The 26,821-nt window shown below is 40.0% G+C and overlaps 1 protein-coding gene across 4 annotated transcripts in view; it reads right to left on the bottom strand.

Moving 5' to 3' along the window:
• Window positions 1-1,348: 1,348 nt before the first annotated feature.
• Window positions 1,349-26,821, bottom strand: part of gab3 (GRB2 associated binding protein 3) — a 206,281-nt gene continuing 180,808 nt past the window's right edge. For all 4 annotated transcript variants that reach the window (XM_031891912.1, XM_018096707.2, XM_031891914.1 and 1 more), the window contains 9 exons: window positions 24,432-24,735; window positions 16,570-16,783; window positions 10,515-10,951; window positions 9,523-9,578; window positions 6,479-6,731; window positions 6,204-6,285; window positions 4,644-4,743; window positions 2,592-2,705; window positions 1,349-2,274 (listed from right to left, as the gene is read on the bottom strand). In XM_031891912.1, the coding sequence (XP_031747772.1) occupies window positions 2,158-2,274; window positions 2,592-2,705; window positions 4,644-4,743; window positions 6,204-6,285; window positions 6,479-6,731; window positions 9,523-9,578; window positions 10,515-10,951; window positions 16,570-16,783; window positions 24,432-24,735 (1,677 nt within the window). In that variant the 3' untranslated portion in view covers window positions 1,349-2,157. The remainder of the gene's footprint in view (window positions 2,275-2,591; window positions 2,706-4,643; window positions 4,744-6,203; window positions 6,286-6,478; window positions 6,732-9,522; window positions 9,579-10,514; window positions 10,952-16,569; window positions 16,784-24,431; window positions 24,736-26,821) is intronic.

Raw genomic sequence — 26,821 nt, 5'->3', positions numbered from 1 at the left:
GGTATCCAGGGTGGAGTGGAGCTAACTACATGTGCACACTGAGCAGCAGCAGCTGGGGAGAATATCAGTTGTAGTTATGTAGTAGTGTAGTTTAGTATACCAAATGTGTGGTCCATCAGCTGATAAATCTGCGCTCACAACCAATGGAAGGTCTCTCAGTCTTGCATTCTCTGCTCTGTAGGGTATGGGGAAAAGCGCTATGTACTGATAGGGGAAGGACATGTAACAGGGCAGCTACAGCTTCTCCCAACAAAAGGAAGGCTGAGAATGGCTCATGCACTTTTTCATCCAAAAGGCAATCATGTCAGCCACTTATATAATCAGTCTTTCCAGAAAGGGCACAACCAGACTGGGATTCAAAGTAGGCCCTGGCCTTTCCAGTACACAGAGGCCCACACAGCCCCCCACCAGCCCACTAAATAGTGACTGTCTATGGCATCTTACAGTAGCCCCTCTGGCATTTGCCAGAATCCACAGATTACCAGTCTGGGGCCTAAAAAAAAGGCAATCTGGAATTTATGGACCCCAGGTTTTTTTTCAGCATATTGAGAATTCCATATTATATATGATGAACAAATGAGTTACAAAGAGTCTTACTAGTAAAAAACCATTAGTGCTCCTGTAATTTGTGTAATATGGCTTTAAAGGGACACTAAACCCTAACTAGAATTTGTGCTATAAAAAATTGCCATAAGTGTAAAGGTTGGGAGAGTTTATCATAATTTGGGATTAGGTTTGAAATAATGCACATTATGCACATGGCTTACTGTAAAACTATCACAGTGACGTTCCACTTCTCCAAAATAAATTTGTGTAAAATCTAATTGTAACTTTTCAGTAATTAGTTGTCCCTTTCCTGGTATTGGTGGAGTGGCTTATACTAGTGGGCTTTGGGCTGCTGTGGCTACATCCTTGGCATGCTTCAATGGACAGAGAGATAGACAAAGATTCCAAAATGGGGACAGTATAGAAAGCAAGCATCATATGTTGCCCTTCATTTACCTTCAGTGTTTCACTTTTTATTTTTAGATCATCTTAAGTTACCATTTAAAATCTACCAGATGCCCATAAATCAAGCTTCTAACAGTAGAAAGGGTAAATCTGCAGAGCATTATTGTAATGATGACCCTTATCAATATATGGCTGTAGATTATTAGCCCTTTAGTACAGCCACATATTTTGCTGAAGATTTCACATTGCCTTTAGTTTGCCATTAAGAGTACAGGTATGGGATCTATTATCTGGAAACCCATTATCCAGAACATTCTGAATTACGTGAAAGCCATCTCTCATAGACTCCATTATAAGCAAAAAATTCAATTTTTAAAAAAAAAAAATAATGATTTCCTTTTTCTTTGTAATAATAAAAAAGTACAGGTATGGTATCTACCTGTATCTTGTACTGAATCCTAAAATGTAATTAATCCTTGTTGGAGGTAAACAATCCCCTAAGATTCAATTAACGTTTAAATGATTTTTCAGTAGACTATAGGTATGGAGATCCAATTTACGGAAAGATCCCTTATACGGAAAACCCCAGGTCCCGAGTATTCTGGATAACAGATTCCATACCTGTTTTTCTAAATGACTGGACAAGACAAACATGCTTATTTGTCTCTGTATCTATAGATTCATTGAGGAATGTTACAGGTGGATTAGACTTGCCATTTACAAAAGAAACAGTTATTGCCAGTCTTGGGGCTAATCCACCCAGCACAGTGCTTCAGTGGGACCAGAATATCCGGAGTGAATCCAAAGTCCAAGTCAGCTGATTTCCCCCTAAGCAGCCCAGTTTGTTGACCTTTTATGATATATCAGAAAAGCAAATCAAGTCACAACATTGACACCGTTAACACAGGGACTTCTGTGCCATTCAGTAACCTTCAGTTCCCAAATGTGATTTGTGGGCCTACTGACATCATCCTTACAGAACAGGAAGACGGAGAATACATTTCCCAGTTAGTATATACAGATCCCTAGTGTGGTGAATTTGTCTTTAAAACGCAACATACCAAATCAGAGCATTTTAAAGAAAAAAAAGTAAATGTCACATTTTCCCTTTTCTGTTCCTTCTTAACAGAAGAAAACTGGCATAGTCTGTTTATTTAGCTGCATTTCCAATAGTGCAAAAAAATCCGAAAAGAAACCAATACTGCTTTAAACCTTAGATTGCCTCTCATCAGTCCATTCTTGTTTAGTGTTTTGCAAAGCCTGGGTTTTCTTTTCATCTACCTGTACGTAATCTACACGCTGCTCCTCCGACAGAAATGGCTTCTGTAATAGAAGAGATGTGCAGGCATTAGATATGGGGTGGAAGGCTCTCGGTATAGAACAAAATGCAAATGTTTTTAGGTGGAAAAGAGCATGCCTCAAGTGTTTCAGTCTGAAAAGCAATTATTTTAAGTACTAGAATTTCAGGTTTCACAGAATAGCACTAGACTAGGCATGGGATGTAGCACTAGCCAGAAGTGGCATGTCACTTGCTAATGAAATGGATCCTACTAACCAGCCAATCAGCTCTGGTTAGCATGCTGTCATGGCTCAATTACACCTCCCACTCCCAAGTGTTTTTTCATTATGTGTTTGCCTACCTTCTGTACAGGTGAGGGGGATGCAGAATTGAAGTCCAGTGCCAAATAGTCCAGATTGAACTTCCGTGGCCACGGAAAACTTCCATTGACAGGGGAGGTCCCTTGTCTATGTTCCTAAAGGGGAAGCAGCAAAGAACAATTCAATAAGCAAACAGCTCTTAGCAAGTGGGCTTCTCCCAGAAATAAATTCACTTGTGCAGCAGTGTCAAGATGGGGTCCAACTGGATTGAACAGGCAACATGCAGAGCCACATATTGATGCTGAAGTCACAACATGTTATTTTGAGCTATCAGCTATAATTAAGAGGAGGCAGATGGCGAATTCTTCACTTGTAGCTGTTACATGTGAAAATATCTTATTGTACAAAATCAGAAGCATAAAGTACAACTTGTCATTTGAAATTATTATGTATTAAAATATATTCTAATAATAAATTATTATTATACAGAATATACAGTATTGCAAATAAAATGAACATTGATACCGCGCATTTCTGAGTAGTCATGTGTGGGTTAACCCAAGACCCACAGGTTTACCCTTAGGTCAGACGGGTTTGGGTTAGGTGTGGGTCAGACAGAGGAAGAACACTCTACCTCTGCTCCAAATGTTTCCCAGTCTTGGAACCTAAGGCACACCTAGAAGTAGGTATGGGTTGGGTGTGGGTCCTACAATGGCAACATTGTGCAGGTTTGGGTTGGTTGCAGGTTAAGGTTTTGTGGGTTAGGGTTGGGACAGGGTTGAGTTTTTCCTGACCTGCACATCACTATTTTTTATGCTTCATATTCTACAAGAAGTCTCTTCTTAATGTAATTTCACTCTGTCTGTCTTGCTAGTGGCCATTCAGGGTTATTATGGTAACAACATACCCCCCCTTCCCCAAAACAATATCAATCATGGATGCTGAACCTGCTCATTTTCAGTTGTTATTGCACTCCACATTTAAAGGAAATGCCAATCCTGAAAACTAATGAATGTAAAATTGCTAGGAGCGCTCTTTTAGCACTATTGTAATTTACATTCATTTCTTGTATTTTTTTCTAACTATCAAGATATTAGCAGTTTTTTAAACAATAGCTGGAAAGACCTGCAGGTGGCGCTGTTGTTTCAAATGTATTGTATTAGCAATTTTAAAACTCTATCTCCAAAAGAAGAAAAAATTTATAATTAATGTAAATAGCAAACATTAACTCAAAAGCAATTTTACATTAGTTTCCAGGGTTTACATTGACTTTAACACCTCTGATGCGAATATTAAATACATCTTTACGTTACTAAACAATGTAATTTTGAAAATTACATTTTCTGGCCAACAGCCCCTCTGAACTTGGGGGCCCAAGGGCAAATTATCTTTTTGCCTGGTTCTTAAGGGAATTTTCCAAATATGTTGTAAGTCGTCTGCCTGGTACAGGAGGGTATCTACCCAAAACTACTATTACTTTTGCCTGTAATTTGGCAGCCAGTTCATATCAAAGAACCTATAAACAAACGTCTCTTTTGTGAGACTCACATATGCACAGTGTCCTGTTTTCATCTACTGAGTTACTTCCACTGGACAAGGTCAGTGTTTAAAAAAATTTTGCACCTAAGAATTGAAAAAAATTAAATCTCTGTTCCACAGTAAATGTCAGGTAATTGTACCCAGGACAAAATGGGAATGGCATGCAGTTTTTGAATATGCAAAAAATTAGTAGGAGGATGCATTATGGGAGCCCTGTGCTCTTGGTCAAAGGCAAGTATAAAGTATTATTATTAAAACATACAGGTCTCCTTAGCACTGGACTGAACTTAAAATAAGCTCTGGCATTTTAAGTACACAACCCACCCTTCCCACCAGGCCAATAAATAGTGATTGTTTATGGCATCTTACAACAGCCCCTCTGCCATTTGCCAGAGCCCATGATTGCCAGTCTGGGCCTGGGTCTCCCTTGCATATTAGCACCCTGTGTCTTCTTCACATTAATAAGTGTAATGAGGGCAATGGAGGTAGGTACAAGAGTAAATGAGCCCCAGTGGGTCAATTGAGCATTCCATTTGTCTGTAAGAGACGATTACCATTTGAATGTAGGTTACGTCTTCTCCAAAACCAGAACCGGAAAAGATTCCAGCTGAGTTAATACAGTCACTTTCTGGAGAGGTAAAGCTGGTTCGATTGCTATGGGGAAAAAATACATATTAGACAAGCATGATACAGATGCCCTGAAAAGCAGCCAAATACTGACATTGCACATATGTCCCATAAACATGTCCCAATTGTGCTGCTTTGGTTGAAATAACACCGTGTAAGTGATTAATCCATTACTGAGATAGGCATCTAGTGAGTAAACAATGATGGGTCAAACTGAATAACTGCCCACCCAGTCCAAGTTACCACAAACAAGCACTGTCTGTGTATCATATGCAAAGCAGCTGGTTCTAACTTTACTTTACTACAGAACATAACCACCCCAATGGTATCAGCACCCACATGAACTACTGTCTCTCTTTATAATGATAAAATGCTGCTTTTATATGCCATGGCCAACTATAACACTAACAAATGCAAACTGTAATTCTTCTTTACTGGAGAAAATATACTGTAGGTAGGCACTGGCATGGGATGAAGTACTAGTAATATGAAAAAAACACCTTTAGTGGCCACACATGCTTAGATTTTAGAGAAGATCATTTTAGTGATACACTTCCCAATCACAAAGTAAATGCATTATGCTTCTCTAACAGAAGGGGGCAGACAACATAACCTCTGCTGTAGTCTCTTTAAAAACTAGTGTCTTGAAGACAGAATTGCACTGTGAGGGTTTGCGGAGATGTTTTGAGTAAAGTGGCACAGTATTTTATTCATATCCCTTAACAATAACTATGAGCCCCCATCATACAGGTAGAACTATCAGCAACGCATTGGGTGATCAGATTACTCAAACATTCCAGGACACATCTAAGGACACCTGAAACATGTATTTATTAGACGTGTCCCTGTATTTTCAAGTGATCTGGTCACCCAAAGACAACATGCTTCTTAATCAGAAATGTGTTTTAATGGCACTTAAGAGATATAGTGGTCCCACAAAGCTGGTGATACATGGCTGGATATGCTCCTTTATCGAGGCCACTATACAACTATATCTTTGTCTGATTTACCTGACAAATCTTTTCATACCAAATGAGTCTGATTCTATTTAACGTCTGGGTCAATTTAGGGAGATAAGGCTGAGGAGGTCTACATGGTATCTAACAGGACCCTATCTGAAACATCTAACAACACTGATGGTTACTGCCATAGTTGGCATTAAATATACATTTTTCTATTGTTCCCCATAACTGTTGCTATAGAACATTACTGAGAAGACAGAGGCAGCTCATAGGTGCTAACCCCCATCTCTACTCTTATTGTATAAAGGGAAAGAAAGTTGTGAGTGCTTGCTTTGTGGGACATATATTAGACTGAAAACTGGGAAATATAAGAAAAGAGTGAAACAACCATTTATATTAAAGAAGTAAGATGCTTTAAAGTAGCAGTAAAGAAACTAGAGTATTTATGTAACTGCAACAAATTTAAAGACACTGTGTACATGCACAATGAAACCTCCCAAGATACATCTGCTTGTATTTACTTACTAAGGCACTGTCCACATTCGTGTAAGAGGAGCGTGTTCCCTAATAGTGGAAAGGTTCCTCAAATCCAAAGGAGGTGGGCGCACTAGGAAAACAGAAAGTCAAAATTAGGTTAAGAAACATATGAATTAATGTCCCATATGTTTGATTAGTAAAATATTTTACATTCAACAGTAAATTGTGTATGTTAGTATGTTATACAGTACTAGTACAAGTACTCTCACCATATCCCTGTGTGTGTATACAGATTGCTATGTGGGTGGGTATTCTTTACTCACTCTTTCTACGAGGCTTGAGATCACGGTTCACTGGAGGTGGTTCCAAGTCTGTTGGGAGTTCGGGCAGCGGACTAGAAACCTTTGAGTTAACAGGAGACTGGAACGGAAAGGCTGCCGTTACCGGGCTCATAGGGATATACCCATCTGTGCTGCAGTCTGACTCGGAAGCAGGAGGAGAAGCATTTGGGTTCATTGGGACATAACTGTCTTCTGAGCTTTCAGATGTTAAGGAGTAAAGAGGTGCAAACCTAGGCTGGCAGTACAGGAAAATTTTAGTCACACGAAATGACAAGCTGGTAACAATGTTTACAAATGTTTACTCAGTATTAAAATGTGTTTAGTCTTAAACTGAATCTGTCCAAATAAATTAAGTCTAAGGCAGGTCTAGACTGGAATTTAAAATAGGCCCTGGTGCACCGGCATTCCAAGTACACAGAGGCCCAAACAGCGCCCAAAATAGTGACTGTCTATGGCTTCTTACAGCATCTTACAGCATTTGCAAGAATGCATAGATTGCCAGTCTGGGCCTGGGCTAAGGTAAAGCAAGGTGAAAATCCACTGCTGGAAGCACTAGAGCAATAAGTGGCAGTACTAAGATTACTTGTGGAAGGCAATCTCTTAAAACGCATGTTACACCTTAGATGAATCTACATCATGTTGCCTGGAGCAGCACACCTGTCAACTCCCCCTGGTCTCCACTAATGCACAAAATAATGCTCCCAACCTAGGGATGGTGTGGGATAGGGGATCACATCCCACTATCTCTGCCTCTTTTACTAACAATGGTGAGCTAACAAACATCTCTGAGCTTCCCACTGAATGTTTCACCATTTGCACCAGAATTTTCCACGATCAGAGGCATTTCCCTTTATTATCAATTAGAAATGTGTGGTTAATGACACACAGGAAACGTAATCATGATAAACTGCGAACATCTGTTATTTTGCCTGATAATCCTTGCCCTGTTCCATAAGCCATGTGCTTCCTTTTAATAATAATGGGAAGCAATCGTCTGCAATTGTCTGGTGCTTTTAAAAAATAAATCATGGTTATCATACCATTCTGGGTGAAATAGCTCAGCTTTATCACATAGAGAGAAATCATTGCAGGCAGGCACATCTCTCGGACAGGATAAAATGCCAGGGGTACTTCTGAACTTAGGACATACACGCAGCTATTGCTGGACAATTTTTAGCTCATATTCATCAGGATATTTATTCTTGTAAATTAGCACCATGCTAATACTGATTTATATGTTTTTGTTGCCAAACAGGAAGGTTTTAGCAAAGGGCTGTTGTACAATTGTTCAAAATACAGTGCATTAAAAAGGCCCATGATTTTTGCACAAGTTGAACAGATATCAGATTTTTTACAGGGTCAATGCTCTTGTTATTCATTCTGTCCAACAAAAATGTCATAACAAGTCCAAAGGGAGAAATCTGGTGCCAGACACAGAGCCCAGTACTGACAGGGGGAGCCCTGCAATAAATGCCATAAATTCCATGATTACTCTGTCATTCTGAATGACCCACATGCTAGGGATGTGGCAGGGGGCACCTATGTCCCATTCCTCCTATAGCCTGCTGCCTACTAGATGGGCAACTCTTTGCATTCCAGATGTTTCTACTGGGGGACCAGGGTGCAAAATGCAAATACTTGGTGCTAATTCTATATTGTGAACCTGACATATAGGTACTAGTCTGTGACCGACATATTGAACTCAGTTGCAACACTCACTTTTTTATTTTATTCATGAACTGCCATTGTTGTCTTTATAATGCACTTTATGTATCCTAAAACTTCTCAACTTGTCCACTAGGTGTCTCTACTCTATTAAATAAAATAAAAAACAGAAGTGTTTGGGAAAGAGGAAAGCAGTGTCTGTTAGCTGTCAGTTCTTTTTATTATTTATGCTTCCTATGCTGGCCTTTGGGTGTCTTAACCTGTGAAACTCCTCAGAGCACTATGCAGAGGAGGGTGGGGATAGGCCAGCCATATTATTTCTGCTGTATATATACACCCTTGATCACACTGTGGGTATTTACATCCACAATGAGCCATCATACTGATGCAGCAAACCAACTGCAATTGCAGTTACTCGCTCTGTGATTGTGCCCACCTGATTCAATGCAAGGCAGCCCAACTGAAACTGGTTAAGCCATTAGCATGCATAAGGCTTATACTAGACATGATCATTATTATTATGCTTTATTCCAGTTTTCTAATTGGTAAAGGGGGCCTATGTCTCCATTTAATATATGTTCCATAGGGCTGCCGCACAAAGCTGCAGTGCAGGGATTCCTCATTACATTGCTATCTGTTATTTTAGTGCCAACATGTATTGGCTTTTAAATAGCTTTAAAACCATGCAATTAACATATATTAGAAAGTTGCATAGAATTATGTTTTCTACCATGAAGTTAAGTTTAATTTTTTGGTTTTAAAACCCATTCATTTGTTGTATTTAAAATACAATAATTACTGCTGAAGAGTTGCTAATCCATCACTGCTCATAAAGCTGTCTTGCTGGGGCCCAGTTCCATAGTGATACAATGGCATACACACTTAGGCAACCCCAGATGGCCAAACTATATGATCAAAGCCTTAAGGTAGCCACACATAGGCAGATTTAAGTTGCTGATTTTGGGCCCTTCAGACCGATTCAGAGGCTTATTTGCCCATGTATGGGGCCATCTATAAGGCCAGATATGGATCAGACAGGCTTGACTTTCCCATCGGATCAAAGGCCGCATCAGACCTGTCAACCAACCTGATGTCCTCTCCAGGCCTTTTTGAGACATTATTTCTTGTTATCTTTTAAAGAGGGATTTAGGCCTAAAAAAAAACAGGACTGGATAATTATCTCCCTGTATCCCTGTCGTTGTGATCTGATCATTTGGATCTTATAATGTATGGTCGGTCAACTTTACTAATAGGAGGGTTAAGAAAATCCTAGCCTTAGTGCTAACATGGTTGGGGAGTGCCCTGCTCATATCTTCCCTTGTATTGCAGGCTTACATCAAAAACATATATATAGTACTTACCAGATTTAAACTGAGCCTCTTGTCTCTTGTTCTTAATGACCAATCTTCCAGCTCGCCTTAAAGACAGAATTTGAATATAATCCATAAACATACGGAGCAGATCACATGCATAAACAAGGATATTTTATCAACTATGGAATTTTCTTGTAAATAATGAAACTACATAAAGACAAATATATCAACAAAGCAGATTAACCTTTGCACATGTTTTGCTGGAAATTTATGGTAAAATAAAGTGAAAGTAAAGCCAGTTTGGAACAGGGTGTTTATTTTGCCTTCACTAAATCTACAGAGCAGAAGACAGGATTAAAACATATAAAACATCAGCCATACTTTGTAGATCACTTAGCTGGCAATTTACTGTGAGAAGGTTGGTGTACATAAAATAAACTGTGTATACAGGCTGGTGTATTTGCACTGTCAGACCAGAACACGTCTCTGGATTCTATTTATCTGGGCATAAATCTTGTCAGCATGTGCCGCAACCAACATGTCAACATGGTTTATAATTTCTAGTAAGGACTAATGTTGGCATTTATAAACATATTATATTTAAGAGCACCAAATAATAATAATTAAAATAATATTCTATCAGGCAATTTAGAAACTCCCATCGGGCAAGGACTGCATATCAGGTCTCCATAGGCCCCCATTATAATACGATTGTTAGCTTGGAGACAAGACACCATCTTTACGATTTTCCTCAGCACGGGTTTTTGGCCAAATCAGGTTAAGATAATTTATTTGTCAATTTACTAATTTTACAGTTTGCAACTTGCTTACTCCAAGTTTCTATAATATGGAGTTCACCAATGCATGGTGTGAGTTCCCCAACTGAACCACCTAAACTAACTAGCAATCAATACCTGGAATCTACTTTTAATGTGGGACTTACCAGATATATACAAAATGAACCTTAGAGATACTGGATATAGCTACTATCCACAACCCATTATACTGTTACACACAATAAATAAGGAGATGCACCTTACCTCTCCAGTTCCTCACATTGTCCAAACTGGACAGAGAAATTCTTCTTGGCACCATTCCAGGGAAGAAGTGTCCATTCTGAAGATTACCAATAGAAATCACCTCTGGCCTGCCTTCTGAAAAATGGTTTGGTTTGGGTGGTCTTGGAGGTGGAGTGATTGGCAAAACTTCACCATCACTGATTATAGTATAATCCACTGAAAATGTCTGTGGTACTGATGGCCCCAACAATGGGGAGGATGATGAGAAGTCACTAGATGATCCATTGGAATCCAAGTCTTTCACCATAATTAAGCTTGCTGGTGGCATATTATTATGGTTAGGGTTAACCCCAAAAAGTGTCTGGTTATGCGAATGTTGTGACTGCACCGAGTCAAGAAACACATCATCTGTAGACGTCTGCTCCAGTGATTTCTCAGAATTTGACCAAGCATCACACCTGAATAGGGCAGAATGTATGGTTAAACATATTAAACATCCAGTGAACTCCAAGCAGCTACAGACAGCATCCCACCGTAGGCCTAAATAAATCCTACAACATTTTAAACTATAAAACTATTAAATTATAAACTATAACACTAGTCACAAGAGTTATACCAGGCTGCAGGCCATGTTTTTTTTATACAGGTCATGGAATTACAAGGTGTCTTCTAATATTAAAATAGGGGTAGTATTTCTTATAATACACATGTGAATAATACATGAGAAAACTAAGCACCAGTTATAAGCACACATTTTATAGAATTCTTGAACAGCATTTTTGTGGTATAGGTATCTGGTCAGGAGTCCATATGGAAAGGCACACTGTAACCTTGATGAGTTCCAGACCATAGCCCAGCAAGGGAAAGGCGACACTGTATCAGTCTCCCTCAAAACTATCTCTGTTACTTGAACTTGTCACATAAAATATGTTAATATATTTAAGGTAAGTTGCAAAACTGCTCAGGCGATCATTCTGATACATCTAATTTCATTTTTGTGCCCATGCCAAGTTAAGGAAAAATGGAACACAAACCCTAATGATAAAAATGATATATTCTTCCCTGCGTTATTTCATGTGAATAATATTTTGCAAGTTATTGTCGTAAGAATGCAGGATAGCTAAATTTAGGAATGTTCCATTAGTTTCTGTGCTAGATATAGACATTTTGGCACGAATACTGCATAATTTTTCTCAATTTCAGAGACGAATGAAGTAGCGTATAGTTTATAGGTTAAAGACTGCTAAAGTACCATACTTGTCCACATACAAGATGGCAGGGTCCTCCTTCATGGGTGACACTCTTGTTTCATCTACTTAACCAAGAATTCGGCTATTTTTAAACCAAAGTCAGAATTTTCCATCCCCCTAATTCTCACAGATTGGACGGACTCTGATCTTTTCAAGTGTCAGCAAGAGAGAACACTCCGTTCTTCTTCTTGGCTTGAAACACTGATTAAATAAGAAGAGTGCTGAAATTATATCGCTAAATAAAATCCTCATTATTAAGAGCTTTAAATATTTATATTGTATACAGAATATTGTGCTAGTGAAGAATTGTTTTTTTCTGTGTTTAAGATCTCTTTGCGGTAACAAATGTTATCTGGAAAATATAATTATATAATATAAAGGATTTTTACCATGGAGGGTATATATGTAAATGTGTTGTAATGATGGGTATTTTCCTTTGAGTATGCAAACAGGTAAGGATACATTTGTATATTTGTTCACCTTAATGCTTGCAAATCTGTTAAGACCTGCACTGCTGCTCTCATGCTGGAAGAACAGAAAATCATGTAATTTATGCCTGTCCTTACTGCCACGTGACCTTGCATTGCTATTAGTGTTTTGCATGCCCAGTTACCAGACTTGGGATGCTGATGAACATTACTCAGTGTTGGACTGTGCCTCCTAGGGCCCATCAGAAAAGCTGACTTTGAGGGACCATTCTCACAATAATTAGATGAAAATGGTGCCAAATTTACTAGGTGTCATATAGACAGGGGCAATCCAGAGGCGTGCCACCCCCTCATCCATCCCAGCGCTTAACTTAAGTGGGGGTGAGCGGGGGCTGTATTGCTAGTGCAGAGGCCGAAACTACAATTTAAAAATTGGAATTTCCACTTTTAAAATGGCTTCTTGCTGTCCATAGTAACACAATGGGCACTGCCACCTGAGGCAAGATGCTCAACTTTTCTCATGGCAGCAGTGTCCCTTTATATAGACCTATGATAGAAAGGGCTGATGGAACTTGTCCTTGTCTGTTGCCCACTAGTAAATCCTCTGGCAGGCCTATCCAACACAGACATTTGTAGACAATAAGTATAGGTTGTAAGGACTGGTTCTATGTTATGCAAAATTATGGAATGGGCTCATAGGGCACAAGTATCAGTGGGCCTTTCAAACCAGAGGTCAGCCTCCAATCCCTGTCAGAGCCACAAACACACGGAAGTCTACTGGGATGCAATACTTTGAACCAAGTTGACCAGCAGCATTCAAACTGGATTTCTTGCCCCACCATATTGGAAGATTATTATTTTATCAGTATACTCAATAATAGATCCACTAATCATCTACATAATACTGTTCAGGAATTAAGGGACTAATTTATATGACCAAACCTCTAAAAGATTTGGGGAGTAGAATACCAAAAATGCTGATAAAACTAAGGTAACAACATGTTTTAGCTTCACACAACAGTTACAAGAACCCTTGCTCTGAATATATCTGGAATACCAGGAAGAAAACCATTTCCCTAGCCAGATGTGTGCACCACTAATAGGGGGGAAACTTTGGCACAAGATGGCAGCAATAAAGTTCTTATTTATCTGCTTGATTATATGAAAGTTCCGCTTTCCTCTCATGTAGAGAAGATACAATTAAAAAATTAATATTCACTTTATAGCGTTTCTTGGTTGCGTGACTAAATAAGAAACATTTTCATAACAATTAATTCCCAACAAATATAAAGAAACTGGTTGGTGTGACTGTAGGAAACATTGTCAGATCCACGGAGAGAAAAACATTAGTCGGGTTATAAACTAGCCCGTCTGTTTAGAGAATAATAAAATTTATAACAACTTGCAGTCCAATTAAATGTAATCTGCAATGAAATGGTTTATGGTAGCTTCACTTCCCAGTAACCCTGACAGTTCTGAAGAAAACAATCTGTTCCTCTTGTATGCCAGTGAGCTAGACATCATTTGTGTGTGCAGTGTGTTCTTCGTGGATTAAAGCTGTTCAATGGAAATTTAGAGAACAAATAAATTCTATCAGTAAGGTGCATTGTCCATTAAAATATGAGTCAATGTGTAACTAGCTTAAAAAAGAACTAAACCCTACAAATGCATATGGCTTGCAATGTTATAGATTATATACTGAACTTATTGCACCAGCCTAAAGGTTCAGCATCTCTAAAGAAGCAATGATCCAAGACTTCAAACTGGTCACAGGAGCTCCACACCTTGGATTTTGTTAGGGGTGTCAGTGGCACTCACATGCTCAGTGTGCTTTGGGCAGCTGTTGAGAAGCTAAGCTTAGGGGTTGTAGCATATTATCAGAAAGACTATGAGATTTGTTATACGGTATAAGATGATGCTACAGGGCTGATTATTAAGTTCTGCTGCTAATTGCACTGGATTCTGAACTGGCATGCAGTAATAATCTGTATTATTCACTAATTAGCTTTATATGTCACATTTATTTATTATTGCTACAATTTTATTCTATATATACAGTATATTGTGAGTTGGTCCCTAAGCTCAGGTAAGTGAGAGCAGCACAGAGCACGTGCAGTGAATCAGCAGAAAAGAAGATGGGGAGCTACTGGGGGTATATTTAGAGGGACAGATGTGTTCCTTGCTAAGGGCTGTGGTTGCCTTGGGCTGTTAGAGATGCCCAAAACATAACGTAAAAGATTTTTAGCAGTCTAAAAATGAAGTGCCAATCTGCCCCACATTGATTCTCGTTCAACGACACTGTAGTCACATGAGATCTCTTTTGGAAACACTTGTCTTGCCACATGCGTAAAAATACAGCCCTCAAATCCCCAGAAAGAGCCAAGTATCCCATTTCCCAACAGCGCTCTACTCATGGGTGTTTAAATTTGCATTTGCCATGCAGTTTTATGTGTTCCACTTCCCATCAAATCCTGTGTTAAATGATTTTAGTCTGCCTGTGCCAGTTTAAATGTAGTGGGTACTAGTGACATTACTACCATACAGCAGAACCTGCGGTCATAGGGGGGCCTGCAGTACAAGGGCTCTGCTGTATGGTAGTTTCCCCCTGCCTAGCTGCTCCAGATTTTGCAGCCCAATCACTTGTTTGCTGTGGGCAGTGGTAGGTGGCACAGTGGGGAGAAGTGGGGGTACAAAGCCCCCCCTGAATATATTTTGTGGGAGGTGGGCAGCAGGCGTATAAAACCTTTTACAGATGAATGAAAAATGTCACTGATGAATATTAGATTCTAATAGGAGCTGTGCTATATATCTATAGAATGCAGACTCTGCAAACCAAAGCAGTATAGCGGCACTTGCACTACAATGCATACATAGTAATAAGCAGAGTACAAATGTTCCCTGCTCACTGTATATTAAATTGAGTATTTCCGTTACATTTTACTTTTAGTACTGTGAAGACCAGTCATCGTCAAACTTTTTCCAGTTCAAATCCCACTTGAATGCTTAAGCTTTGATTATGGCCCCCTTTAGTGCATGAGGTGACATTATATATATATGGGTAAATATTGGTGCATCCATCATTCAGCCATAGTTTGACAGTATCTTGGAAAGGATATTATTATTCACCCCAAATCTCACCTTACCAGACTTTCAAGCTGGATTTTAGGTGTATCTAGGAGAGCAACTGGCCACCATAACTGGCCCATTGCCATTGCTCCAAGCCCACCCCCTATTGCATTTAAATCCACAGTTTGGGACCAACTGGTATATTTTTATTTGTTTTTTTGTTCTTCATCTCTTGGACTTGGTTTTTAAACTGTTTACTTGCCCTAGCAATCATAGAATAACTTGGAATAATTAGAAAGATAAGCAATACAATTAAGAATAACAATAAAGGAGAAGACTCACAATCAGTCTGCTTTGGTTTGTGGGGTAATTGCACCGCCCCCCCCCCCAGATATTGGGCAGCCTGGGATCACAAAGCGCACATTGCTAGGTTCAACAAAATTAGCAGACTCAGTTTTATTTCCTGGTATGCAGCTCTCTTCTTCCTGAAAACCAAAGGGATTGTGCTTGCCACTGGTCTGGGCACAAATTTGTGTATGCTCCATGCAACCATGCAAGCGCAAAACTTGCACCTGTTAAATGGGACCCAAAATCATCCCCCAAATTTGGCCCTGAAATAAAATTTGCTGTGAGGCCCAGTAGCTTGCCATTAGCTTCTAGTCTATTCTTTATCCATCAACCTACATCCCCTACCTTAGTCTGCAAGTGTTCCATGCATGCACCAAAAAGTGCCTTGGCCCCCAAAACAGTTAAACAAATGTACAAAGGGTTTGGTGCCTGCCATCTTCTGCCATGTCACATTCTGCTTCTGGGCCCCTGGCTTTGGGCAGTGCTGGCAAAAACCAGATCTCCTTTCACTACATATGGTTCCTCTCAGAGAGGGCACAGATGGGGAAGGAAGCCTCCACCTGGTACAGAAAGGGGTTTAGTTCTCCTTTAAGAGACAGAGAGTTACAGCTTATTATCTAAGGGAGAAGTGACCAAATTACATTGTGTCCTTTGCAGTTCACTGAGGCTAAGTGAATACCATAGCTGCATAGGCCCCAGTACAGGGCCCACAGCAACCAATCAGATATTTGTTTTTCCAACGTGCAGTAGACTAATTGGTGGCTATTGTTACATCACATTCTGCACAGGGGGCAAAGGTTTCAATTTGCCTGCTTTATTGTAAGCGAGTATATGCAAATATGTTCCTTGTTTAGAGAATGGGTATATAAGTAAATATAAAAGAGCGGCAAGTTATTTTTACAGGGAACTGAAAGAGTGAAATATATATTCAGAGTATTCAGGTAGGTGAGTGGGTGGTGTTTACACAGCATCTGCGGCACATACCTGGCACTATTTAGTTTGCCACTCTCACAGTTTGATAAAAACAAATAGTCTGGGATGAAAATGGATTCCGATTCACTCCTGTTTTCCTCCGATGTGATGTCTGCAGAAGCACTGTCCACAGAGAAAGAAGGGTCTGTGATTCTTGACGTGTGAGTGGAGACTGCTGGGGACGCCTGGACAGAGGAGTTCGTATGAGAAAGGCTCTCAACAGAATCTGTTTAAAAGAGTAATCCCAATGTTAGCATATTTACATGTCTGGAGACTGTACACATGCCATTTATTAAAGGCTAAGGCGGGACGCAGTGAAGTCCAGCTTGTACCAGGTGTTTATATTTCCAAAGAACACTGTTTCCTTGGCTGATAAACACAGTTGGGGAGAGCGGCCAAGAAATGAGCAAAAAAGAATGATTCTCAGAGCAGGCCTGTTTACATAACAAGGGCTCAGAGGCATGAAGATCTGTAGCATTATTAAGCCAGATCTTTCCAGGTTTCATAGCATTCCCATGATACGAACTGAAATCAAATATATATATATATATATATATATATATACATGTTGTATTTTCAGTCTAACTGCCAAAAAAATAAAATTGGGTAATGGTTATAAGAGTGAGAAGCATACAAATACATACATGCATAATGACTATATGGAGCACAGTTGCTCAACCACAGCTCACAAGCAACTCCTAAACGCTGCCAAATTACAGTCTTCACCATTCATCACTCTGCAGATGCTGGGATCTGCAGTTTGGCAAGTTAAAGTGGGAACCAGCAACTAAAAGCATTAAGTGAAACCTCTGTAATGAGTAAAACTACACCCCCTATGTATTACATTATCCTAATTGGTTATACTGAAATTTGAAATGCTAAAGCCCTTTCTTTCTTTACAATAGGAGCTGTATGTGTATGGACAGCTTAAGGGTGATGGCACATGGTTAGATTTGTTGTTTGAAGGAATCTGTGCTATTCACGTGCGGGTGAAAGGGCACTAACTTTACCCAGGTGCAGTAAGTCATAGCAACCAATAAGATGTTTGCTTTTAAACAGGTGATCAGTAAATGCTACCTGCTGATTGGCTGCTTTGGGTTACTGCAAACTTAGTGCCTTTTATTACATAACCCCGTGACAGAAATTGCCTTCTCCTTCATTTTCCAGTGCATACTGATTTATATGTTTTACTGCTGACGATTCACACATTGACAGCAATGCTAAGGTATATTCAGGAGATTTGTCTCCCGCAGGTGGTGCAGATGTCTCGAGGGCAGCAAATCTTCTCGTTCGTCATTTGTAGACAGTGGCCTTTGAGCAGGTTTAAACCAATATAAGATGCAAGAGATAACTCTGTACCATAATTATCATTATATGTCCTTTTCTTTAGCTGGCCTCACATAGTAAGATGGCGACCCTTTCCCTTTCTGTATGAACATATAAGCCCTAAGCATTTAATATAAGGTAAGTGGGTTCCTTTACTAAGTCCAAGGCACCATGGGGCAAAATTATGCCCCTTAATGCCCAAATATTTAATAGTCCGTGTTACTGAAAAATCTGGCAGGTAGTGCAAAGCATGGCACTAATAGGAGCAAGAGATCCCTGTGCCCTGCCATAAGCAATCAGTAAGTACAGGACTCCGTAGCTTTTTGAATACCAGTGGTGTTCCTGGCTTGCCTCTGAGCTGCAATCTAGGGGCTGAAACAGAAAGGAGAAGGCAAGCCCCAGCCATCATCTGCCCCCACCCTCGGTATTGCCTGTCTCTGACAACTTGACAACTTTCCTCTCCGTTCAGCGCACAACTTGCCTGATGCGCAGGGCCGGGGGTTAGAGGAGGCAGCAGAGTTATGTGCCTAGTTAACTATAAACCCAACACTGTGTCCTAGGCACATGCCTCTTCTGCTTACCCCCTAGTTCTGGCCCTGCGTGCCAGGAAATGCCCATCTGTGCCTACATCACAATCTAGGGAAGAATACTAGGATTTAGAAAATTGTTTGAATTGTACATTGGCACTGTGTATTTGGTAATACAGATTATGGGAAAGGATATCTCCAAGTTTCACTCAAAAGAACAATAACAGGCCTCTTAAGTAAAAGGAAAAGAGAGAAAATTTGAACATTTTCGGGGGTAAACGCACATCTTACAGCACACCCTTGGGCACCATTGTTATTATAACGCACACAAGTGACAGTACAACAACATTTTTTCATGCAGTTTTTTTTGTGCACTTTCTCTGCGAAGCCACCAGATGGACCACATGGCAGCAACAGTTGCGTCCTGTCAGGAAGTGTCTGTCTGCAGATGTCCTCACATTATTTCCCTAGCAGATACTGTGCATGATTACCAAGTGCAGTCCTTATGCATCCCCTGCTGCCAGACTGCAAAACAGCCCAGCCTTCCTCCATGTCACCAAAGGACAATGCCTTCCCTCCCGTATTTAAGCAAAGAGATAAACGGAGAGTGTCTCCCCAACTGCAGTTATAACCACACTCTGTACTGTAAATGGTACACTCCATATTGGGTTCAGGTTACTACAAAGCAGCCTTTAAACAAGGATATAAACATTGATGAACTCAGGGACTCAAGGTCAATGCTTCATAGTACCATGATTTGTTTTTCTGAAGGTGAAATCCTTTTGACCCAGTTTAGCCGCCCTCGGTATTTGGTCAAAAGCAGTAGAACCTGGTCTGCTCCTTGTGATCTCATGCAAATCACTATCTCCCTGACTTGCCAGCACCTCTAATTAACAGTGCCCAGGCCTACTCCTCAAGGGCTGTAGCTATGCCAGTCATTAGCTGCACCCTCATTAAAGGAGAGCTTAGTCTGTCAGAATTACAGAGTCTGTAATTACCTCCCGCCAAGCAGAGATATTTTACGCTCCTGACTCGCGTGCCTCCCCACCTACTTTTTAAGAACTGGAACACCTCATACTGAAACTATTCTAACAGGACTTGTATGTAAGTTTGTATGAAGGTTTTCTGTGTTTGTGTATATGTTCTCTAACTACATACATTTTTAAGCTGTTATATATACAACTCCCTGAGCATTTTTTCTCTGAGCCACTGGGCTTCTTTTAAGAATGGTGGGACAGGATGAAAGTGAAAAAACATGTACCTTTGCACCTCGCCGACACAGTGGCCACAGGGACTGGTGTTTGTGCCCCTAGAGTGGAGCTTTTGGCAGCGCTATATTCACAAGGGGTGGAAATTCAAGTGGACATCTATGTGCTGCCCCTAGAGTGCGTGGTATTTACATAGCGAGCTAGAGAATGCCAATGGGTGCAAGGAGTAGAGTGCAGCAATGCCCCGGAGGCAAGAGCACTAAGGCTTGCTATTTTCTCCATTAGAGTCCAGGGCTTTAATACATGAACTCTAATGTGTTTAGCTGATATTTGGATGGCACATAGCTTTGAGAAATAATTGTAAAATACAAAGATATCAAAAGTCATGACTGTATAAAGCACAAGCCCGAAGGCCAAGTGCTTTTATACAGTTCATCGAACACCAAGGTTCCAGTGACATGGCCATATTTTATAATAGAAAGTCTGTTATTGGTTATAACACTCAAGTTTCAGTATTTTATGTGACACAAATTACATCACTAAACATCATTGTAACAGCTGGCATCACTAGCCATGGTTTATAAGGATATATAGTACAGGACATTTATAGATCTATTGTATTATGCAAGGTATAAATGAAATAATGCAGATTAAGTCAGTTTTATGGATTAATGCAAAGTGCAGTTTATGTTTTCAGTACTTGACCTTTAAAATAAAATAACTATGATGACTGGTGTCTATACTCTAGATGTGTAACCTCTGTTACCTTTTTAGACAAGGCATAAATACAGATCTGTTGCTGGTTGCTATAGGTGGTGGGTGGAAAGACATAGTGGTCATACAACCAACAGGACACATATAAATATGTCCTTAAGAATAACAACACCTTTGGCCTCTGTGGGAAATTCTATTTTTACCCTTTGATAAATACACTATGCCTATGAGAGAAACCCACCGCAGTTGACTGTGTATGGCTGCTATGGCTGCTACAAGGCTGACTCTACCTATCATCTACTGTACCAACTATGGGGAGGCAGGATAGGTCAGATAAGTCCTCCCCAAAATAGGAGTTGGTTAGTTGCCCTCCAGTCCCCCAGTATCCTGCATTTAACTACCCATATCTGGTTGCCTAATACATGTGAGTGAAACAGATTGTGGATTACAGTACATTTGGGGGGGGGGGGGGGGATGGGAGTTGTACCATAAATAAATCTGACATAGCAACAGCCTTGGCTTCTTTTATGAGAGTTAATATTTCATCAGTTCTCGGTTGGAGATGCATACAACAATGATGACAGCTTATGGATAGCAGATATATCGTTTCCATTAGCATCAGACACCGCAAAAGTATTTCTGCAGAACAGAGATTCAAATCTACTTCTTTTTATCTCGATTAACAACAAAGATAAATTGAGGACACTGAATGCAAACAAAGCACCAAAGAACATTCTCTCAAAATTAACCACTTGAAGGGAACCACACACTCAGACTGAAAGAAGGGTTTACCTCCCTTTTGTTTACCCTTTCAACAGGCTGAGTAGTACATAGGCACAGTGTACTGTGAGCACAGAATCTTTTCTTTCTCTGCATGTTTGCCTTTATACATATGAGTGGGAGCTGCCATGGTGATTGTCTACCCCGATATTCCTGACCAACAGTTAGTAATGCCCTACTTAAGCCAAAATAGAGGATGACCTAATATGATGTATGTGCTGCCTAACTGTTTGTATGTACAAGTGTAACTCAGCCAACACCCTGTCAGATCTAAGAGCAAACACATGCTCTAAACAATCCATTCAGCTGGGCAAAGTGTTTAAAAAATGCACACTACCTATGTAGCTCAATATATATATATTTTGTATCTTTATAAGTTGTGCTTAGTGATGTCATCAGTTATAATCAGTTATGACTCACTTAAACTGGTGTATTATAATAAGTAGAAGTAGTATAAGTCGTGGAAAACAGTACCTCCCTTAAGCATCCAGACATAAAAATTTAGGCTAATCCACGCTATGCATTCTCTTTGAGAAATACCTTTTTAAAGTAGTATGGATGGATTTTGGCAGAAAATACTTGTGTGCATTTTTTGGTGGAAATACAAGCAGTGCACAGTAACACGTGGGGGGGATCAATGTTTTTTTCTGCCAAAAGTTTCCAACTGCCATAGAATGACATTAGCTAAGCAACAGGAGCCAATGCATCACACAGACCAGACAATGATTCTTAATTCTGAATATGTAATTAAATGGGACAGTAGGGACAATTACATCAGGGGAAAAAAACATTAATAAGAAGGATTGGAAAACTTTAAGGATGAATAGGTAAATAACGACAGATATAAATAAGCAGGTATTATTTTCTCCTTACACAACACAAATCTTTTCTCTCTTAGGGTCCATTATTTGTTCTTTTAGAAGACCAAGCTTTTGCAGTTATTTACATGGTCCTCTCTTTATGCTGCTGCTTGCTAATTATACTGCCCACAAAACCTTTAGGCAACCTTCAGGCTGCTCAGCTCTGTAAGATGCTCCCTGGGGTGCTAGGCAGGCTCACTACACTTTGCTTTGAGTCTGGTAATAGTATCGCTGTGCATTAATGTTATAATGCAGCAGCTGGCAGAATAAATTATGTATAAATGGAGAATGGAGTGAAACGAGTGTAAGTATGACCTAATAAGGCCACACACTTCCCCTCGCTGGCAAAATGCTACTCTTTTTAGACATTTTTTCTCTTTAAATGAAAGAGTGATTTGCCATATTTTCAGTTGCTTTTTGTTTTTTTCATTTCTAACCATATTCAGAGAGTGGCTCGGGGTGCACAGGGTAAGGTTGGTGCTAGTAAAGGGGCTGATTCTCAGACTGCATTTATCCACAGGCCAACACTCAGCCTAGTGTATCAAACGGTACCTACATGGGGACAGAAAGAAGTTGATGTCTCACTTATCAGTATCTGATAGTGGGTTCTAGTATTGAATAGGACAAGCAGAAAATGTGGTTGGTTCACATGCAATGGACTCTGCACCAGTTCCCTCATGTGATCCAACTGTTGGGCAGAGGGCAACCTGTTCAGCCTGATTGATGTTCTTTCACTCGGGTGGTGAAATTAGGCTCGTTTGATGTGTTCCCTCTTTTTTATTTTACTGTTTTTATTACTTAGGCTAGTGGTACAGAGGGCAAATGAACCCACAAGAAAAGTGGATCTGCTCCAATCCGCTCCTCCATGTTTTCTCCACTCACATTTTGTACACAGGCAGAAAAAAGAGGATCCACCCCCATTCGCTCCCTTGTGTAGCCCCTCTGACAGGCATGGTGTCAGCCTGTGTATAACTATATTGTGCGGATTTCAGTGTAAAAACATGAAAGCATGCATTTTCATGCCAAAATGCACTCTGTGACACCATGCTTGTCAGTGGGGTTACATAAAGGAAGGAAAGGGGGCTTATCTGCTTTCTTCCACCTGTGTACAAAATGCAGGTGGAGAAAAGCGGATCAACCACCCCAGGTGCCATTAGTCTTAGTGTAGGGACATTATAGCTTGATGAAAAGGGGGCTTGTGACTGCATTAATGATACTGAATTGCTGATGCCATGGTCCTCAGATCAGGCTTATTCCCGTTGATGTCACAGACTAAATTTTCTGGGAAATCAAGTGCTTTCGTTGTACATCCTTTGTACAGATCTGGTGGAGCTGGGCTTGTTAAAGGGCCACTTCCTCAGAGTGCAGCAGGCAGTGCTGGTTTCCTGGCTAACTTGCTCATGCTTCACTTGTCTCAAGAGACTTAGATTGTAAGCTCTACGGGGCAGGGACCTCCTTCCTACTGTGTCTCATACCACACGGCACTTATATATATACATATATGTATTTATTGTATTTATTTATTATATCACTTGTCCTCCCTGTGTGTAATTTTGTATTCTGTAAGACTGTACAGCGCTGCGTACCCTTGTGGCGCTTTATAAATAAAGTTATACATACATACATATAGAAACACTAGAACTACAGATAGCTTATGGTTTTTTCTCTTTCAATAAGTTTGTTGTTGTTACTCCACCTATAGAGCATCTTTGGGCATCTTTAAGTAGCACAATAGTTATACTGACTGATTCAGTCAATATCGTTTAATATCTTTCTTTGTTCTCATTAAGAGAAATTACAATTTGCCATTAAAAAACAACCCCAAGTTAAAATGATTATAGAATTATTAGGGTGGGCTGAGCACTAAGGGCCCAACCTGAGGCAAAAATACCTAGATCAGATTCCTAACTTCCAACCCTCCTGTTGCTATTGATTTTGACTGCCAGCAACCCATATCTTCCTTCAGTGGATGCTGAGAGTTCAACAAGAGCTGCATTGCATATTGTAATACTATGCAGAAATATTCTGGCTGTACTGTTACAAGGCCTTTCCTTTCCAATGGGACCTTTTATAACAGCAGTTTGTGAGCACATCCTACAAAATAAACCAAAACACTTATTCCTCTTTAAATGTAACAGGAAGTAATAAGAGGAAGGGGAATTCTTCTCCCAAGAACAAACAAATGCAAAGGATGTTCATTCCATATCTTAGTTTGGAGAGATTAAGGCAACTGCATTCTCTTATCTAGCTGTATATTGCACAGGCCTACAACGTGTATATTATATGGTCTTATACATACATCCCTGCTTGGATGGAGAAAAAGGCTGAACACAGAACAAAGACCCCTTGGTCTTCCCCAGGGTCATCGAGCTGCAAGGAGGAATGGTTTTATTTTGGTACATCAGAACTTGTGCCTAAGGTGGCAGCTTCATTGTGTTTGGTGTACTAGTAAGTCTTACCTGTTCCATCCTCTAGCTGTCCGAAGTTACATATCTGAGTGATGTTATTCACCCAGCTCTGCATTTCCTCTTCTGTCCTCGCCACAAGGTAAAATGTGCGCTGGATTGTTTTCACAATGAAGACAAAACTGTTTTCAAATTCCTTCTTTATTAAGTTGACTCCAATGTATTTTTGCACCTCGCAGTCATTTAAGTCAATAACCCTGATGGGTTTCTTGGAGTTTTTGTTCCTGTAGTATTCCAGAACATCCGGGTTTCCACTCATCCTTCCTCGTCGCAATACAAACCAGCGTCTGCGCCATATCTGGAAGCATACATAGTTTCAGTATAGAAGCCATGATTATTTCGGTTCAAGCAAACTGTATAATTTGATTGGACTAGCGGCTTAAGATGAAGAAACATGGAGCTACTTAGTAGCAGCTACTTTTTCACGGCTACTAAACTCCAGAAAATACCTTGCCATAAACAATACTGAAAATTGCCTCTGCTAAAACACACATAGAGACAATTATCAGTAAATGATCAGCATTGTCTATTTTAGTAACCACGACAAGTAGCATTTAGTAGCCATAAAAAAGTAGCTGCTACTAGTAGCTCTGTGTGCCTTCACCTTTAGGGTACATTTGTATTGGGCACAGCTAGCCCCACCACTGATTTTCTCAGAATATTATCTAGCTATTGTCCTCTACTAATTGCACAATAATAAACAGATAGAGCAATGGATAGCTTACTCTCCAACTGGTAATACAGAATACACACAAGTCTGAATGTGGGTACGCTCCTGAATGGACTTATTTAGATATTTCTTACAATATTCCTGCTAATTGGCAGCTTGGGCCACTATAGAGCTGGCAACACACTGAAAGATGCACTGATTTGGTGATGTTGCCAAATGAGCAGCTCTCCCCCTACGATATACCCACCTCTTTCAGTCCAAATTGACAGCTTGTTCTTTGGGCAAAAAAACATGTTTACTGCCTATTTTACAGACATTTTAATTGTAAATATGGGATGTGCTGGATGCGGCCCTCCCTCACTGTCACTGGTCACTGGTGTTAAATGTGTGCATGGTGCTCTGAATCAAAAAACTCTTCTTATCTAGAATACCCCAGGTTCCAAGTATTCCAGGTAATAGACCCCATTCCTGTATTAGCAAAAGTGTGGTTAAAAGATCCACATTCTTAGACATGGAAAATAATAAGTGGACTTTTACGTAGATTCCTGTGTTTTTGTTAAGAGTGAAAATAAAATCTATTTCCTAAACCTTTTTACCATGACACTCGGGAAAAAAAGTACATTTAAAGTAATGAGTAATTGCACTGTTTTTAATTCTGCCCTGAAAGAGAGTCTGTTGTTTGGAGCAGGTTCGAGTCTGAGTAGGAGTTGTACAAATGTCTGCTCCTGTACACTATAATTGGAACACAGTTAGAAGAAATGCGGGTGGCTGACAGGAATTAGCAGTGCTGCTAAGCTGCATCTATTTCTAGCAAAAACACGTTGCTCTTTTGTCTCTAGTATGATGACTATTGTATATTTATCTGAGGGGGCTAAGCCCTTACATATTATTTTTTCAGCAGCCTACCACCCTCTTCTTTTTTAAAGGATGAGGAAGACCTCTGCACTCCTCGGAAAATCTTCCCTGGTGCCAGCAAAATATTATGTATAAACTCAAAAAACTGCTACACTCAGCTAGAACTTATATTAAAATATGCTTTTGTCCCATATTGTTTCGACCCTCACTAACCAAAGGGTCCCTAAACCACCCACACTCCCATATTTGGCCTCCTCTGTTGTACCTGTAATACAGGTAAAAAGTGAAAAGTGGCAAAGCATTGTCTGCTTAGGCTCTGCCTAAGCTCCAATAAGTAGGGCCCTCTTTACCTTTTGTATTGATAATTATTTGTATGTTATCTGAGTGTTACATGTGTACACCATTTGGTTGTAATGTGCTGTAGAATATGCTAGTGCTGTCTAAATTCTTGTTAAAAATAATAATATATCACTTTCATTGTTTTTTATATCAAGTAAAGTAAACTGAACTGATTTCAACGGAACTGAGCCCCACTGCCACTGCTCCAAGCCCCCCTTGGTGGCGGGATGTTTGGGCCTTGAAATGCCAGGGCCTATTTTGAATCTCACTCCAATCCTGCTAACAAGCTGATGCAATGCCTGGTTAACACCGCAAATGCCACGCAATTAGACACAGCAACTTATATATTAACCTATGGCAGATAAACCTGCTGTGATTTATGCAACCAAGTTTTTAAAAGTCCCAGAAACTAATCGCCCCATGTGTCTTCGCCCTAAGGGGCAGAAGGTAGTGGGTCGACCCTAAGGGCCTAAGGGGTTTGACCTGTATAGACAAATGACTGTTATGTAAATGAAAATAA

Source organism: Xenopus tropicalis, chromosome 8 (genome assembly GCF_000004195.4).
Source record: "Xenopus tropicalis strain Nigerian chromosome 8, UCB_Xtro_10.0, whole genome shotgun sequence".
Classification (NCBI taxonomy): Eukaryota; Metazoa; Chordata; class Amphibia; order Anura; family Pipidae; genus Xenopus; species Xenopus tropicalis.
This window is presented reverse-complemented; position numbering and strand designations above follow the sequence as displayed.